A 16,048-nucleotide genomic window follows, 5' to 3' on the forward strand; every position below is an offset into this window, starting at 1 on the left:
AGAACATTTCTTGACAAGCACCTCATTGTCATATGTTTATGAAAAAAATGCACCAATTTGCTTGGGGTTCAAAGGTTTAAATACTTAATAAGGCGTCTGAAAGCAGCACAACATAAGTGACGTCACTCCAGGTTTTAAAGGGTTAAGATTGCCTCTACTTCCCTTTTTTTGGCAATTAGAAAAAAAAAATCATAATAAATGATAGAACGTTGCTGCCGACTACTAAATAAAAACATTTAACCAATGTGTACAGCAGGCCTTCAGTGCTGTTTTCAATATCATAGTTAATTCCCCCCCTTCAGGGAAACAGCGCTTAAAAGAAATTGACATGGAACTGATTGGTGCAGCTTTAGCAGGCATACAGCCATGCTTAAGTAAACCAGAAATAAGAGCAACCTGCCAAAAAAACTTGGCAGCAACTCCTCCCGACTCGCCCTTCCAAAGCACCTGAACCTGACCTTCATCTAAGTTAAGTTACAACATCTAAGTTACAACAACGAACAAACACAATCTAAAGTTCTCGCGGATCCTTAAAAAATCTTAAAAGGCATTCAATTCCTTGATCTAAAAATAAGCCTTAATTTGCATTAAACTGACTTAAATTAATCTTGAAGAAAGTATCTCAAAAATGCTCAGATATGGGAAGTAGATTTTCTGCTATTACATAGTCAAACCTCAAATTAATTGTTAACATCTATTTTTTGTTAAATGATTTAATAAATTCCTCTTCTTAAGATGGTCATGATAGGAATCTAAGCACCAGAGTGAAATCACGAAATACCCGATAAAAATGTCCAGAAATGCCAGATATTTCCCATCTCTATATTTAAACCAAACTGATACTTTATGATGATATAATATGTTGACGGTCTTTTCACTCTAAAAAGTTTTTTTTTGTTTGTTTTACATTTAATGTAGATGATCTAATGTTTTCACTGGACAAAAAAAGTCATATGATATGAGGCTAAAAAAAAATGTCCCTCTTCAATTTTGGTTATTAGAAAACTGGTCTTAAACTTAATTCCAAGTGGCATTTAAAAAAAGTTGTAAAAAGTTTTTTTTTGTTTTGGTAAACAGTATGTGGTATGTGTTTTGCAAGATGAGTCAGCATTTCTTTCCTGGAAATGAAAGCACAGGAATGCACGTAGTGACGCTTTCGTTGACAGTAAACTGATACCCTCCTTTTGGTGGGAATCTACCTGCAAGAACAGGTCTTTCCTTTCATCTGCTATAAAAGATGGGAACAATCAACTCTGACAGCCAGAGCTTTCAGCTGTTCCTCAGAGGTCTTCATCTACATCAACGAATAGCCAGGTTAGTCCTCACATGCCGATTAGTTCTTTATGGATTTCAAATATTTAAGATAGCTTGACACTTTGAATTTGTTTGTGCTTGATTTAACACTGGAGTGTTCTTGCTGATTTCTGTGCTGTGTGTCCGAGCAGGAGGTGACATGGAAGAGATGGAATGCGATATCGCTGAGACCATAGGAAGTGAGATTCTGGGAGCAGTGTATGACATTGGCAAAGACACTGCCAAAGCGCTACCAACACATCGTCAGTGCAACGTTGACATTACCAACGAGTGTCGCAACTACACCCTGTGTAATCTCAGGTAACTGCTTCCTGTTTTTTTGTTTGTTTTTTCCTGAGAGGACGCAGGAACAAATGCACTTGCATAAAGTTAAAATGGCTTAATTTAAAACTATTTGCATTAAAACACCAACCGGTTTTGACCCTATTTCTTCATCAGGGTGCAAAACAGTGAGCAAGTTTCAAGCAAACAATGTATACACTTGGCAGAGGGTGGCACCAGATCTGACTGATAAGTGAGTGCAGCTGGGTGACAGAAATAGATCACAATGAAAGGCCATTTTGAAAGCAACACACCTCCACAGGTGTTTAAATTGCATTTTTGCTAAAACATATAATATTAAAAATAGAACAAACAGAGCCTGTAGTGATGTTTTTCATTTTAACCTGATAAAAGTGGCTTTATTTAAAAAATAAAACAAAATAAAAATAAAAAATAGGAAGGCAAAGTGCGACTTCAGAAGAAATGACCCAGTGCTTTTTAAAAGCACAAGGAAATAACCTGAAAATTAGCAGAAATCCTGTTCAACCTTTTGCACCCTTCACCCCAAGATTTTAGAGTTGAAAACAGTTGGTGTTTTTAATGCGAGTAACCATATTTTGAATAAATAATAGCAATATGTTTTGGTTTTTTTTTACTCAATTCAAATGCATGTGTAGCTGTTCCACACATGATTACCTGAAGTTTTTTTGTTGCACAAAATGACTGTTTTCTTCTTGAGTTACACATGATAAAAAAACAAAATAAATAAATAAATACTTTTAATTGTTATAATTCTGTATGTCACATTATGTTAGAAATAAAAATCTATTTTGCAGCTTCTTTAGGGGTCAGGTTAATTCCTTGATTTTTTTTCTTTTCTTTTGTTTTGGAAAATTTCAAGTAATTATTAATTACTTTCTTGCCATGTTTTGGGTCAGTTCTTGAAAAAGTACTCATTGCCCTCTTATGTTCTGGATCAGGTCATTTTTCTCTGGTTTCAAATGGTTAAGTCAGTCCTCGAGGACACCACTACCTCATTCTCACTAGTTTTCCTTGAAAATGAAAATGTGTCTTCATGAATGTCTGCCATTTTGTTTGCAGTGTGCACACAGAGATTGGACGCTGCCTTGTTCCTTTCCCGGCGATTATTCAACCGTCTGCAACCGGGGAGGCGAAGTTCGCCAAGCGTCCCAGCACAGTACGCGGATCTGCCGGCGTCTTCACTTTTGATCTCCTAAACAATTCTACCAAACAGTCCACTGAGAAGATAGCCGTTATGTACAAGGTGCCGTTTAACCTCAAAGCAAAGTCAAACGCATACGCACTGGGAGTGTTTGACATCAGCACAAAGTGTGATGGCAAGCTTTTCCGTAAGATGTCCAAGGACACGAACGCAAGCTTCATCAGAGGTCTGGCTAAAGGCCCCAGCATCACCTACAGAAGTGATGCTGTTACCATCGCCGCCACCATGTCTGACTGCTCCACACCTACCATGAAGGTGCAAGTGATGGACACCTGAAAAAAAGCCTGATGTTTGTTTCGATTAATAATTCTGCTTTCTTTGCATACAATTTTTGAGATAATTTTGGTTTGACCTAATGATATTAGTTTCATCAAATTTAACACTGTAGTGTGACACATTTTTTTCGGTTTTTATGGCCGTAGTTGATGTGGTATATGATGATCTATTTTTTTTTTTCTCTTTTTTCAGCATTTTTATGTAAAATAAATAAATACATACGAACAATTAACATATAAAAACAACTGAGATAGATAGATAGATAGATAGATAGATAGATAGATAGACAGATAGACAGATAGATAGATAGATAGATAGATAGGTTTCATATTACAGGATATCCTTATCCTTAATGGACATTATTATGAGTTAGCAGGTGAGACAAAAAGAAGAAAAAAGGGAAAAATAAAGATGTTCTTAATGTTTTATATTTAACCAATTTCTGCCCTCAAATATATGAATTTGATGGTATCTTAATAGAAATATAATGATCCCTAATCCTAACCCCTAACCCTAACAAATATTATGATTCAGTTTCAATGCTGCTTCTGGTGAGAAGCATAAAAGTAGAGTAGAGTTGTCTGCCTTGAATTTCTACATGTTTTCATAGATGTCATTGAGTGCGTTGGAGAAACTTCACATGACTTTATCACTGCCATTACCTTCCATGTTATGAGTGTGTAACTGACTTCCGGGTAAATATGCATGCATGTCCTGATTGATATAGAATGTGGGGAAATCTGCAAATTTGATAGATTACCACCTAGAATTTCTCAGAACTACCTTTCGTGTTACATTTAGACATTGTTGTGGATCTCTGCTACATTTTACCAGAATGTATTGAGTACTCACTTAAAATCCTTTCCAATAAAAAGTAAAGTGCATTGTAAAAATATTTTGATGATAAATTAAAACGTTAAGAAAGTGCAACATTCTACAACCACTTTGGTGTTATACCCCATTGTTATCCCAGTAAAGTCCTTGTCAGTGAACACCTGCATGGTAATAAATTTTAGTCTTATTCTGATTTAGCTGCAGTACTCTTATCTCCAAAAAGAGGAAATCAACATGCCACATCGCTTACCTGCCAACTTTTGGGATCTGTGTCTTTTTTTTTTTTTTAACTCTTTGCCCTGCCCATCCTAATAACTCAAATCAACCAAAATGATTGTTTCATGTGAAGCGAATTTGTAGAACAATGCAACACATTTTTGATGTTTGGCTACTAATATGTAAAGAGCCCAATATGTAACCTTATGTGTCCCATTTTACCTGATGTCCCAAAGCTTTGAAATATGAAAGTCTCAATACAAAACCAGCCTGTTTATGTACCTCTATGAACATAATGCTGCTGAACTGTAAAGTCAGTATGAATTGGAATGAATAGTTTTCATGCATTTGGGTGAGTGGTTTGTTCTTAATAAATGAGCAATAGTATTCCTTAATAAATCTTTATTATTATCCATTAATGACAGAATTAATTAATTATTTAATACTGCAAAGGTCCAATCTCAGAATTCAATTTTGTGTCAACGCAGCTCCATTTTCATTTCACATCTATGGACATTTAACCAAGCATGTGACTGATAACCAACAAACAATTCTTAAGTGAAAGTGAAAGTTTAGTGGATCACTATAATTACCTATTCTGTCTAAGGAAGTTATTGTGCATAATTACAGTTATGTCTTCCCTCTGACGTGTTGACTGCAACACATTTTCACCCCAGGTTGTCAAATACCAATGCTTTCAGGTTGTCAAATAACAAAGCTTTCTCTCGCCCATCTGTCTGATGCGAACGGCACCCTTTGGCATATTTATGAGACGCACCATTTAGCAAGTGATGGCCAAATGAAGCTTTACAAAGCAATTTTCCTTCTTTTTTCTGAGTCCAACAGATGGCACTTTCTGTAAACAAAGGCTTGAAAGCTGAAATGCCATTGCCTGAGCCTTTCTCTGAAAAGCAAGACCACCATGTAGTGGGGTCAACAAATACAGCTAATAGTTAATGAAGCTTTGTTTAGACCTCACTACCTTTTGCGACTCTCTGTGATGCACGGCTGTCTCTTGGAAAAAACTAAAAATAAGTCTAGTGAGTGACACAAGTATGTACGGATTTAAGTTTGGTAATGGTTTCACAGGCCAGAAGGGACAGATACCACAGGGTGTCTTCAGCAACATTATTCATTATTAATTGGCCCGTGTTTCCACCAGTTTTGATCAGAACCAATCAAGGATGCATCATCAACTGAGGGCTTTACTCAAAGCACAATGCAAGCAAGATGACAGATCACACCGATTACTGCAAACTTTTGTTTTATTCCAAAAAACGTGGACCTACTATAAAAAAGACCAAAGCGCAATCTTTTGTTGATAATTTCTCTGTTAATGTCTCTTTTGTTACCCCCTAAATCCTCTCCTTCCAACCTGTAAATTATGACACACCCATTGATGTCATCACAGTTTTCACTTCAGTTCAAGCAAAACCTTCTATTTGTTTATTTATTTATTTATTTATTGTTCTAGCTGAAAATCAACTATTTGGGTTCTGAACCATTTTATTTATATGGTAGAAAGGGCCCTAAATGGTTGAAAATCAGGTGCAGGAGCTTGTTTCATGTTGGTGGAAAATGAGTGATAGAGACACCAATGGATGCTTTCAGCAAGTACGTTAACATGTTTTTAGAAAAAGCTGAATTATTGTGTTAGTCCAACTAAAAGTGGACTTTTAAAATACATTTAAACATTTTAGTCCAACTGAAATCGTCCTAAGTAGCATTTCTTAAAGTAGCAATGACACACCTAGATAATGTGGTTTGGGGTTAGTTTACTCTTTCATGTATACGCCTAAACCAGACTTGAGCTGTTCTAGGCATACTTGGCATGCCCCACAGTCCCTGCACTGGGCTTTGACCCGCAAGTTCAAAAGCATAAAATTGTATAAGATGGAAAAAAAGAAAGACACAAAGGAAAAAAAGTAAAGGGCAGAGTACTTACGAAAGGGACAGCACCAGAAAGTTGCTAACTTGTTTGGTATGTGTCCTAATATGACCAGAGGATGGTCCAATAGCAACTAGCTGAAAGGCGGCAAATCACCACCTACTGTGGTCAAGTCGGACACACTTCTGATTCTCCCCCTGGGACAAGGACAAAAGTCCAATTAAATTGCCTAATAGAGCTATCACCTTAACTGATTTGTATCACAAGCTGAGGTGTGACAGAGTGTTGGTATTTGATGACCTGGGAATGAGAACTGGCTGTTGTCTCTGTCTCTCCTCTGCAGCCACATTTCCAGTTGTCCAAACCATTCCTATTGTCCAGCCATCTACCAAATATCCTTGAATTTTCCCTTCTTTTCCTAACACCTGACTGCCATACCCATCTCCTATTTTAACAAAAACTTATACACATACTGAAACAACATGGGAAGTACTACTCTGGATGGCAAACATAGGTGCACCATATTACTACAGTAACACAAATCCTTTGTTCCTATGTCAGGAACAAAGAATCCTTTGTTTCTCCCTCAGTTTGTCATCAGTTGCAATATGTTTTCCTGTTACCTGCCTGCTACAAGTTACCTGTCTTCCTGTTTCCTGTCTGCCGAATGTCTCACTTGGATTATTGTAAACTCTATAGTCATTGTATCATTAAAACACGTATCAATCATTTTACAGGACGTTCACGTCCAATCTTCCTATTAGTTGGGTTTCCTTTATTCATAGTACAATACTAGGTCATATGAGTTTCTCTACTCTTTCAGAATGTATTCATATTTCTTTATCGCATGACTCTTGGCAAAACTAATCAATCTATCAAATCTTTTTCTTGTTTGTCTTTTTTTTCGTTAATTCTTGAATTTGTTGCTCCACAACAGCCACGTGCCTACCAGTAAATCCTATGATTGGTCTTTTTGCTTTTCATGCGGGTCTTCAGGGCCAGAAGGTCAATGTAGAGAATCTGATTGAGGACCGCTGAAGCGCAGAGGAGTCCACCGTGCAGCGCCCCAGCCATGCCGTTACAGAACACATCCTGACCTGCAAAAACACACAGAGACATTGAGTAGGTGTCTCTGTCCAGTCCAGGTCAGATAAAAATGTTTGTCAGTCAGGTCACCTGTCAGGTAGAGTCCATTGATCGGTGTCTGTGGTCTTGTCCTAGCCACGGTGTCTGGGAAGAAGCGCTCCAGGTTGTGTTCAGCACCGTACATCTCACCTCTCGGAGCACCCAAATAGTGACCGTTAGTTAGGGGAGTGGCAGCATCAACCATCACCACCTGAACATAAACATACAAGCAGATTGAAAACAAAAGTACATAAACAGGAGATATTTTACACTTCAACATCTTTGCATTCGCAAAACTTTGGCATACAGGCAAAAGCTCCAGAAAAAGCAAATAGGTGGACACTGAGTTTGGAATATTGTAATACTTAATAGCCTGGGCTTGTAAAAGTGACTGGGCATTTAATTGGGACTAGGCTTTTATTTGAAGTTTGATGGGATACTACCTTGTCTCGCAGCTGAGGGAAAATTGTTAGTGCCCATTCCAGTAGCTCTTGGGCCATGCTGTTTTTCATATCCAGGTAGTCCTGTCCCCTCTTGCCAAGCTTTGTCCCCTCCCATTCCTCGAACCACTCATAGCGAGCCATGGTGAGCAACGTCATACAGGACTTACCTGCAAGAAGGTAACAAGGGGGATAAAGAGAGAGTGATACAAACGTTTGTCTTAAAAGGATCATTTGCTGATTTTCAAACAGAAAACCCACAATTTCGGTAGAATGCATAAATGTACTATGGTAAACTTCCCTGATTCTTTTGATCCATGGTCGCTTATATTTGTAAAACATTCCTTTAGCTACAAAAAAATTATTTAAAAAAAACTTGACGTCATCACAATGTGAAGTCTATGGGCCAAGCGGGAAGTTTTGGGCTGAGCAGGAGGGAGAAACATTTTAAATAAATAATAATGATACTATGAATTTAATACTGCATATCTGCCAGAGAAGAATACAGCGGTGAAGACAACTCACTGACGCGGAAGGCAGTATCACATTTAAGTACACTGAACATTTGTGCACATATGATTTTGTGTTACCTGGGTGTCTGATGTTGGATGTAGGATCTTTAGCAGATGGGAAGGTGATGAACATCATGGGAATATTCCCCAATACCTGCTCTCTGCTCAGAGAAGAGTAATGCTCCATACTTCACACACAGTTGTGGGCACACACAAACACACACAGAGGAAACACAGATACATATTTGTTAAAATAACATGGGATTAGTTTAAACAAGATAGTGTTAGACCATTTCAGCCCATTCTCACTCCCAACTTGTCAAATACTGCTGCTTTGTCAGTGATGTCAGCGTCAGATACCGATGCAAACAGGCACATTTCGTGGTGGTAGGATATGCAGCAGGAGGCAGCAGTTTGTAAAGCTGCCAGCAACTGCAGTAATATATAGAGATAGAAAGTCCCTATAGGGCAGGCAAGAGAGAGGCTGGACGGGTCCAGCAAACCCAGGACTTTCATCTGGACTTCACCCAGGAGCCCACACTTCACCTCCATGTTAACTGTAAACCAAACCATGATGGCTTTTGTAGCCTAAACCTATGGAAAATGTGAAAATTAGGTATTTTATCGATGTTGTAAGTATATTTTGAAAATGTATGTAAATAGCAAGAACTGTAAATTCCCTCTGAAAATGGCAGTGTATTTTTAAATGACAACAGATGCATCAGGATACTTAGCGCATCATGTGTAGATGTGAAGGTCTCCTGACAAAACCCTGGTATTCGTCACGTTGGGATGTGAATGTTTTGATTATTTTAACATAATTAATATTAAAAAACCTACAGTGAGTCCAAGTCATTGTCTTTATACATCCAGAAGTTGGTTGAAACGATGCCAAGCTCCTCTTTGGTTCCATCCAGACCAACAAAGACCAAGAAGGAGCCCATGCCATGACGCACCATACCCAACAGTGACTGGATCTCTAAACACACACACACACACAGACACACACACACACACACACACACACAGAAAATATGCCATGAAAAAACATGGTTAGTGTGAAAAAAGTGCAATGTACCACTTCGCAGGAGTGTTGACTCAAGCCACAAATATGACAACTGAGGCTTGAAAAAGACTTGCAACAGGACTTGGACTTTAACATCAATGATTTGTGAGTATTTTGACTTGAAAAATTTGAAACCTTCCCCAAGTCTCAAAGATTTAAAAGTATATTATTTAAAAAGTATGGCAAAAGTGTGGCAAAATTTCCCATTAATTTCCTGAGTCAGCCACCAACATCACTATTCATTCCAATCTATTTGACATGGAATTCGCCAGATGTCTGACTTCGTCTGAACCAATCCAGCAGCATTCAATTTAATTGCAAGAGAGAACTGTGAAGAACTAAAGTTACGTTACTGAATGCCGGTTGGAGAAAATGATACCAAAGATCATTTCAATTCTATACAAAAACTATGTGCTAGTGAACAAAGAAATAAATCGCAGTATGCACAACAATGCAAGCTGAACATGACACAGGTGCAACAACTTTTAACAAACCTGTTTTAACAAATATATACAAATTAAAAAAAAAAAAAAAAACATTTAAAAGTTTAGGACTTGGGATTTGTCCATCTTGACTTCAATGTCAAGACTTGAGACCTGCTTTTGACTTGCAAAACAATGACTTGGTCACCTCTCTGCCATTTATTGACTTCAAGTGATAAAGTTCACATACTGTGTTACCTGGTGTGTCTTGTATAGGCTTGGGCAGAAACTTCTGGAAGGTGTTGAAGATTCCAGCATTGGAAATGACAACAGGAGCATGGACCTCAATCTCTTCTTGTCCTTTAAGCACCGTCACACCTGACACACATTCACAGTGTTAATCACAAGAAAATATCAACACATTCTCATCCCAAATAGTCACATATTGCTCCTTTTCACACTGCAAATTTGTCTGCACATTATGTTTCAGGTATACTTTTGCATCTATTATTTACATTCTGGAATGCCGCCACTGTGATGTCAACACAAACACATGGTGGGATTACACTGGCAACAAGAGCATGGACGGTTACATTTAGACAAAAGAGGCACATGGTAAAGTGTAGAAAAGAACACCACATTCAGACTGAATGCAAACACCGGACTCCTGTATGAAAGTCCGGGGTTTTCTGGATCCATCCAGCTCCCCTTCCACCCACCCTATAGGGACCTTCATGCTCCTTATATTATGTTGTTGCCGGCAGACACGAAGGGTAGCTTTTGGTATTAGGATCTTAAGCTGAAAGCACTGCAAAAGTGGCAGTATTTGAGGACTTTTGAATGAGACGGGGCTAGAAATATTATTAAAAAATCAAGCATCTTATGAGTGCTGTCCAACCCGCGACACAGGTTTGAAAGGGAAATGTTAAAAACCTGTTTCATTTTATTCAGATCTTAGAGACCACAAAGACACACAACTGACTTGTAATTTGATTATCAAGGCCTCTGATTTGGTTCCCCACAGGACTCAACAGATAGCTCTGCATCATAGAACCTCTCTCCCTCCGCTCCCTCTCACCGTAGGTCTTCCCTTGCTTGTTGAGCAGGATTTTCTGCACAGGAGCCCTGACCAGCACAGCACCACCTGCCTGCTGAATAACAGGGATGATGTGAAAGGCAAACTCGCTGGCGCCCCCCCGTGGGTAATATGCACCACGCTTGTAGTGGTGCAGAAGGAGAGCATTGATCAGAAAGCTGGACTCTTTAGGAGGGACACCTAAAATGACATATAACAGAACATTGAAGAGGATGTACAGACTGACCGTGATCTGTGGTGCATGTGATAGTGCAATGTCAATCACCATAGAAGAGGTAGGCAGACAGTGCCTGCAAGTCCTTATTCTTTGTGAGGCGGGACATTATTTCTGAATGGTTGGTTGATGCCAAGCGGAACACTGAAGAGATGCGATATAACAGGCCGGTCCGAATCAGGAAGTTGACCAGCCAATAAGGTAGGATCTTCAAGGTGGCAATAAGTGGCGTTCGTCGTGAGGCAAGCTGCAAAAAGACGACATACAAGCATATTTTTAAATCAAAAACAACAAATTACTCCATTTTTAAAGCTCCTTCAAAATGAAAAAATGCAGTTTGAAGAGTTACTTAACTCTGCATAGGCGCAAATTGTGAACAGGACACATATTAGAAACATTTAGAATACTGTGCGTGTTTGCTCTGCCCAATAAAACCTTTCTTTGACAGAAATAAGGATATTCCCACCATAAATTGATTTTTAAACTGCTGAAGGACCCCAAACTGAGAGTTTCATATGTGCCCCACAATGATAAAGCAATACCTGCCCCTTGCCCCTGAGTTTGGCTGAAGTAGCTCCATGTGGCTCATCTAGACTTTCCAAATGTTATCAAATCAAAGAGATCAAAATATGATAATTAAACTTGTCATTTGGCAAGGGTTGTGATCCCCACTGATTTACAGATGTCTCTTTTAAAATGTAAATGTATGAAAAAAAAGTCTATTTGTGCCACATGATGTTATGTGATGGATGTAATTCCACTATTTGGCCCATACAAAATTGGCCAGGCACACTTCCTGTGGTATGTACAAAAGAGTGTGCGTGCATTTAATAATTTTATTCAGTCTTTTAAAAACAATTATAGTGGTATATTTTAAACTCTGACTAATTTCCACTGCACTGCTGTGATATGATATTAATAACTATAACACTGTCACAAGGCCCTATTTGTCAGAAGCCTTATGAGGAAAAATACTGGACCTCAAACTCAAAAGGATTGCTGTGACACATATACTGATTTAACTGTATATCGTAGCAGCCAACTTCTGTGACTTAAACTTTAAATGCTCATGACATATTTATTTCTGGATTAAAGATGTGCATTTTTCAGTCTGTTAAGGCAGCTAAGACAATCAGGAGCAACAGATACAATTTGGTTTCATCTGCATAGTATGACAACCAATGATGAGCTTGCAAATGATGAACACTAATGGTAGCATAAACAACAAGAAGAGAGTTGAACTCAAGCTTTAGCCTTGTTGAGCACAAATGTCTGTAACAGAAAGGCTTATCAAAACAAATCAAAATTTTGTTTGTTAATGACCCTCTTCCTACTTTCTCTTTTCATTGCTTCTTATCATACTCATTCATCGATCAGTCATAATCTTCAAAGCCTCCTTCCCTCTTTACCTTCATCAATCTCATGAACTCGTCAATGGCCTCCTCCTCTCCTGGGAACTGCTTCTTCAGACTCTCTGCCATCTCAGTCTTCCCTGCATGGATGTGGTACTCCCTGAGAATGAGAAGTAAGGCAGTCAGAGATGGTTAGATTTTTTATCGTTCAAAGCCGGTTAGGATGCATAGTCCTCAGTTGATATTCTCAAAAGTGTGGAAATACAACACTTTTTAAATGTGGATGAGTTAGAAGCTATAAGAATATTCACAATATAGTTAATGTGGTTAGGTTTTTCTTGTTGTAGGTTTATTGTAGCTGATTACTCCTACTAAGTTCACATTGCAAATAAAATATAGAATCCCACTAAAAGATATAAATAATATAACTGTACAATATGTACTATATGCTAATTATGTCACCTACCTGCGCTGGTCTTGCTGGCCCAGGATCAGTGTGTCAAAGTGCTGCTCCAGTTTTGTGAACTGCAACTGTCCCTCTGTGATTTGATCCAGAGCAATCCTCAGCATGCTGTTCTCGTGAAGCTGACCCAGGTAATGGATACCTGGTGATGGTGTTAAATCAAATTAATTCATAGAATGCTTTTACATGTAAAACATAAAGCTACTTTGACCCAAAGTGTTCAGCGCTACAAATCATTCTTGAGACTAAATTTTTCTTTGCAATTGATAGGTTATGTAGCAGCTGCAAAGAAAGAATGTTGCTGGTGTGTGCGTATACTTTCTTACCAACATCAAACTCAAATCCCTTATTCTCAAAGGTGTGTGTGCAGCCTCCAGCATGATCATGTTGCTCTAGAACTAAAACTCTCTTCCCGGCTTTGGACAAAAGCGCTGCTGCTGTGAGACCCCCGACACCGCTGCCAATCACTACTGCATCCAGAGAAGGGGGAACACGGTCCACACGAAACCCTGCAGGAGAGCACACATTGAGTTTTAAAATCAGTCTGATGGCAAGTTTTGAGGCTGGTCTTGAGAAACCTTTTTTTCAAGACCTTTAACAGAGAGGGTTTTTTTAAGATATTTGGGCATTTTTGCTGTATCTTAAAGTGAGAGGGAGAAACATGAAAGGCAAGGGAGAGTGAGGGCCTGGGATGGACTCACACCAAGGACCACTGCAGCAAGAACTTAGCCTTATGCTCTGCCCGTCTCTCCAGATTTTTAATTTCACCACATTCAAAAGGACCTGGGGCTATGTACAAGTCCTTGTCGTATTAGCCTGTAAAACTGTGAAATCAAACGGTCACAGACATGTAGAGTAACAGGCGCCACTCTTATTGAGCAGCAACACTTCCCCAGAAACTCATTTCTTGTAGACATTTCTCAGAATTTTGCTGATAACTCCAAAAAACTGGTTGAAAACTACTTCTGAGTATTTTCTCCACGCTATAGATGAAGGAAGGCTGTCAGAACCTTAGAATTTTTACAGTGTAATTGTGACAGTGGGTAAGGTTTTACCAAATATAACAATATGTTGATTTTTAAAATGACTATCACTGACAGTAGTACATGAGGCAGAAAGGCTGGTAAAAACCATGTTCCTCTGCCTCCTCCTGAAGCTCCTACTGGCATTTGCAAAAATCACCATTTGCACAGATTTTCTACCCGATGTGACTCCAGAGAACGATGTCTTATTGGCCAGCTGTACTGATTAATAAGCATGAATTTGAGACAATTTAAAACAATCAGCACTAAAACAAGTTTCTTTAAGCTAGTGTTTATCAAATCAGAAGCATCAAAACAATCTATTCCTAATGAGAATATAGGAACAGTGGCTCCCCAGAAAGCTTTCATAAGGGTGGCCAGATGGGGTCAGTGAAAATCTTTGGATGGTACACCAAAACCAAAAGCCATACTAGGATTAAAGGAATTTAATTATGCTGTTAAATGCTATCGTTAGGCAACTAATTATTCCTCATATAGGCTGGTTGTCCTTTTCCTTAAAAAGACAAATAAACAGCTTTAACTTTAAGGAGAATATGGAGTGTAAGGTATAAAATATTTACTGGGAACAAGCCTCGAGTTTAGGGGAGACTTATTGGAACCCATTCCAATTGTTCCCCTCTCCAAAATTTACACCAACTTTGGACTTTTTTTTTGCCACATTTCAGACAAGCTATGCCGACATAGTTGGTCCACTGGATGCCTTAGGTTGTCTGGTTTCACCTTAAAAAATAAGCCTCCGAACACAGGAATCTCCACTATAATCACCGCTTGATTTGCTTGTCATAAATGCTTATTCATGGTCCCCAGTGGATACTTTTTCAGCACCATTCATCAGTCTTCACTTACTCATTCAAATAACTTAAAGTGGAAGCAAATCGTGCCCCGTGATTGTACTTCCATTTATTTGTGATACCAGAGACCATGCTTTCAAACAAAAGCCGTCCTATTTCGATGTGAACCAAATCCCACTGATCCGTAACAGCAGAACAGGAAAACATGACTACAGCGTTGCATCAGAAAGTGAATGGGTGAAGATATAATTCCATGATCTATCTGATTTTTGAAATTTGCTTCAAAAGTGAGTAGGGTTCATCCTCTGACCATGACAGCTTGAATCCCAGGAAAACTGAATATAAACTGTATGCACCTAGTAGCTGTTGAGTTATTTTTGTCTGGGCTGATTAATTTAAGAACGTGCCTGAAGCCACCAAGAGATCAACAGTAAGTCATGCTTTTGCCTGATTTTTAACAGACCTTTCTGCAAGTCTCTCTGTTCCCTTTTTCCCATCACTTCCAAAAAGATTCCAAAATCTGGCTATTTAGTAGTAGTGGAGTGTTGAAAGTTAATTCAGCATATTCAAATCATCAATATTCAAGATTCTGCATCAGAAAGAACCTTTCTTACCTCTCTTCAGTCTGTCGTCCCTCTGCTTGCTGTCGATGACCAAGGGTCCCGGTGGCCTTAGGCATTTTTCGTTGAACACCTTGTAGCGTTGCCCGGTGATCAGGAAGAAAAGGACAATCGCTAGCAGCAGTACGCAGCTCAAAATACCAAGCAGCCACCACCACATCGCTATAGAAAACTGCACCAACAATACAGAATAGAGGAACTAGTTAAAATGCAGACAAAAGCACAGAATGAGAGAATATTCCAGAAAGGGCAGAGGATGAGGTAGGAGGGGAGTTTGAAGAGAAACACAGAGCAAGCAAGGCTTTCCCTCAAAAAGAGCACCGAACTGCAGAAATGAGATAAGTGAGGGGTGAAGAGAAGGAAGTAGAGGATAGATGCTTATAAGTTTCATGGGACAATGAAAAGGACATGTAACACATGACATGATGGAAATTCTCATTTTACAAAGATCAGAGCAGATAATGCATTTGCCTCGCCAAGAACATGAGACTGGCAGGGAAGAGAGGGCCAATTGTTTGGTTACCTCTTCAGACTGCACTCAGCTGGCATGCGCACACAGTACCAATTCGTTATTCCTTTATCAAACTGCCTTAGGATGACTTGTTTGTACAAAAATCTCACTGTATAGCTAAAATGACACATGATTGTGAACAAAGATGCTTTCAGAGCTGAGATGGTGTGAATGAAATATGTTTTGGCCAGTTGGCTTTCTGAGTAAATGGGCCAAGATTTATATTCATGACTTCTTCAACTGAGCATCCCAGACGGCTGTTTCAGAGTGATAAAAAATCAAGTTCCACAAGACTGTAAATCAGTACATGTTAATTCAGGTCAACATCAGTGTTCTTTAGGTCTGTGAGCTATGACCTGTA

The 16,048-nt window shown here is 38.9% G+C and overlaps 2 protein-coding genes across 2 annotated transcripts; one reads left to right on the forward strand and one right to left on the reverse strand.

Moving 5' to 3' along the window:
• Positions 1 to 1,169: 1,169 nt before the first annotated feature.
• On the forward strand, positions 1,170 to 4,563 carry LOC148186420 (uncharacterized). Its single transcript, XM_088069237.1, has 3 exons — positions 1,170 to 1,314; positions 1,446 to 1,614; positions 2,677 to 4,563. The coding sequence occupies exons 2-3, from the start codon at positions 1,454 to 1,456 to the stop codon at positions 3,092 to 3,094; spliced, it is 579 nt and encodes a 192-aa protein (XP_087925363.1). The 5' UTR covers positions 1,170 to 1,314; positions 1,446 to 1,453; the 3' UTR covers positions 3,095 to 4,563.
• On the reverse strand, positions 4,532 to 15,807 carry LOC121956356 (all-trans-retinol 13,14-reductase-like). The gene is made up of 12 exons (XM_042504525.2): positions 15,171 to 15,807; positions 13,049 to 13,231; positions 12,726 to 12,864; positions 12,317 to 12,419; positions 10,959 to 11,154; positions 10,676 to 10,873; positions 9,856 to 9,975; positions 8,950 to 9,088; positions 8,188 to 8,297; positions 7,601 to 7,767; positions 7,209 to 7,368; positions 4,532 to 7,129 (listed from the first exon to the last, which is right to left on the reverse strand). The coding sequence occupies exons 1-12, from the start codon at positions 15,334 to 15,336 to the stop codon at positions 6,978 to 6,980; spliced, it is 1,833 nt and encodes a 610-aa protein (XP_042360459.1). The 5' UTR covers positions 15,337 to 15,807; the 3' UTR covers positions 4,532 to 6,977.
• Between the last annotated feature and the right edge of the window lie 241 nt (positions 15,808 to 16,048).

This window comes from Plectropomus leopardus, chromosome 18 (genome assembly GCF_026936395.1).
Source record: "Plectropomus leopardus strain MGB_pleo_1.0 chromosome 18, ASM2693639v1, whole genome shotgun sequence".
Taxonomy (NCBI): domain Eukaryota; kingdom Metazoa; phylum Chordata; class Actinopteri; order Perciformes; family Serranidae; genus Plectropomus; species Plectropomus leopardus.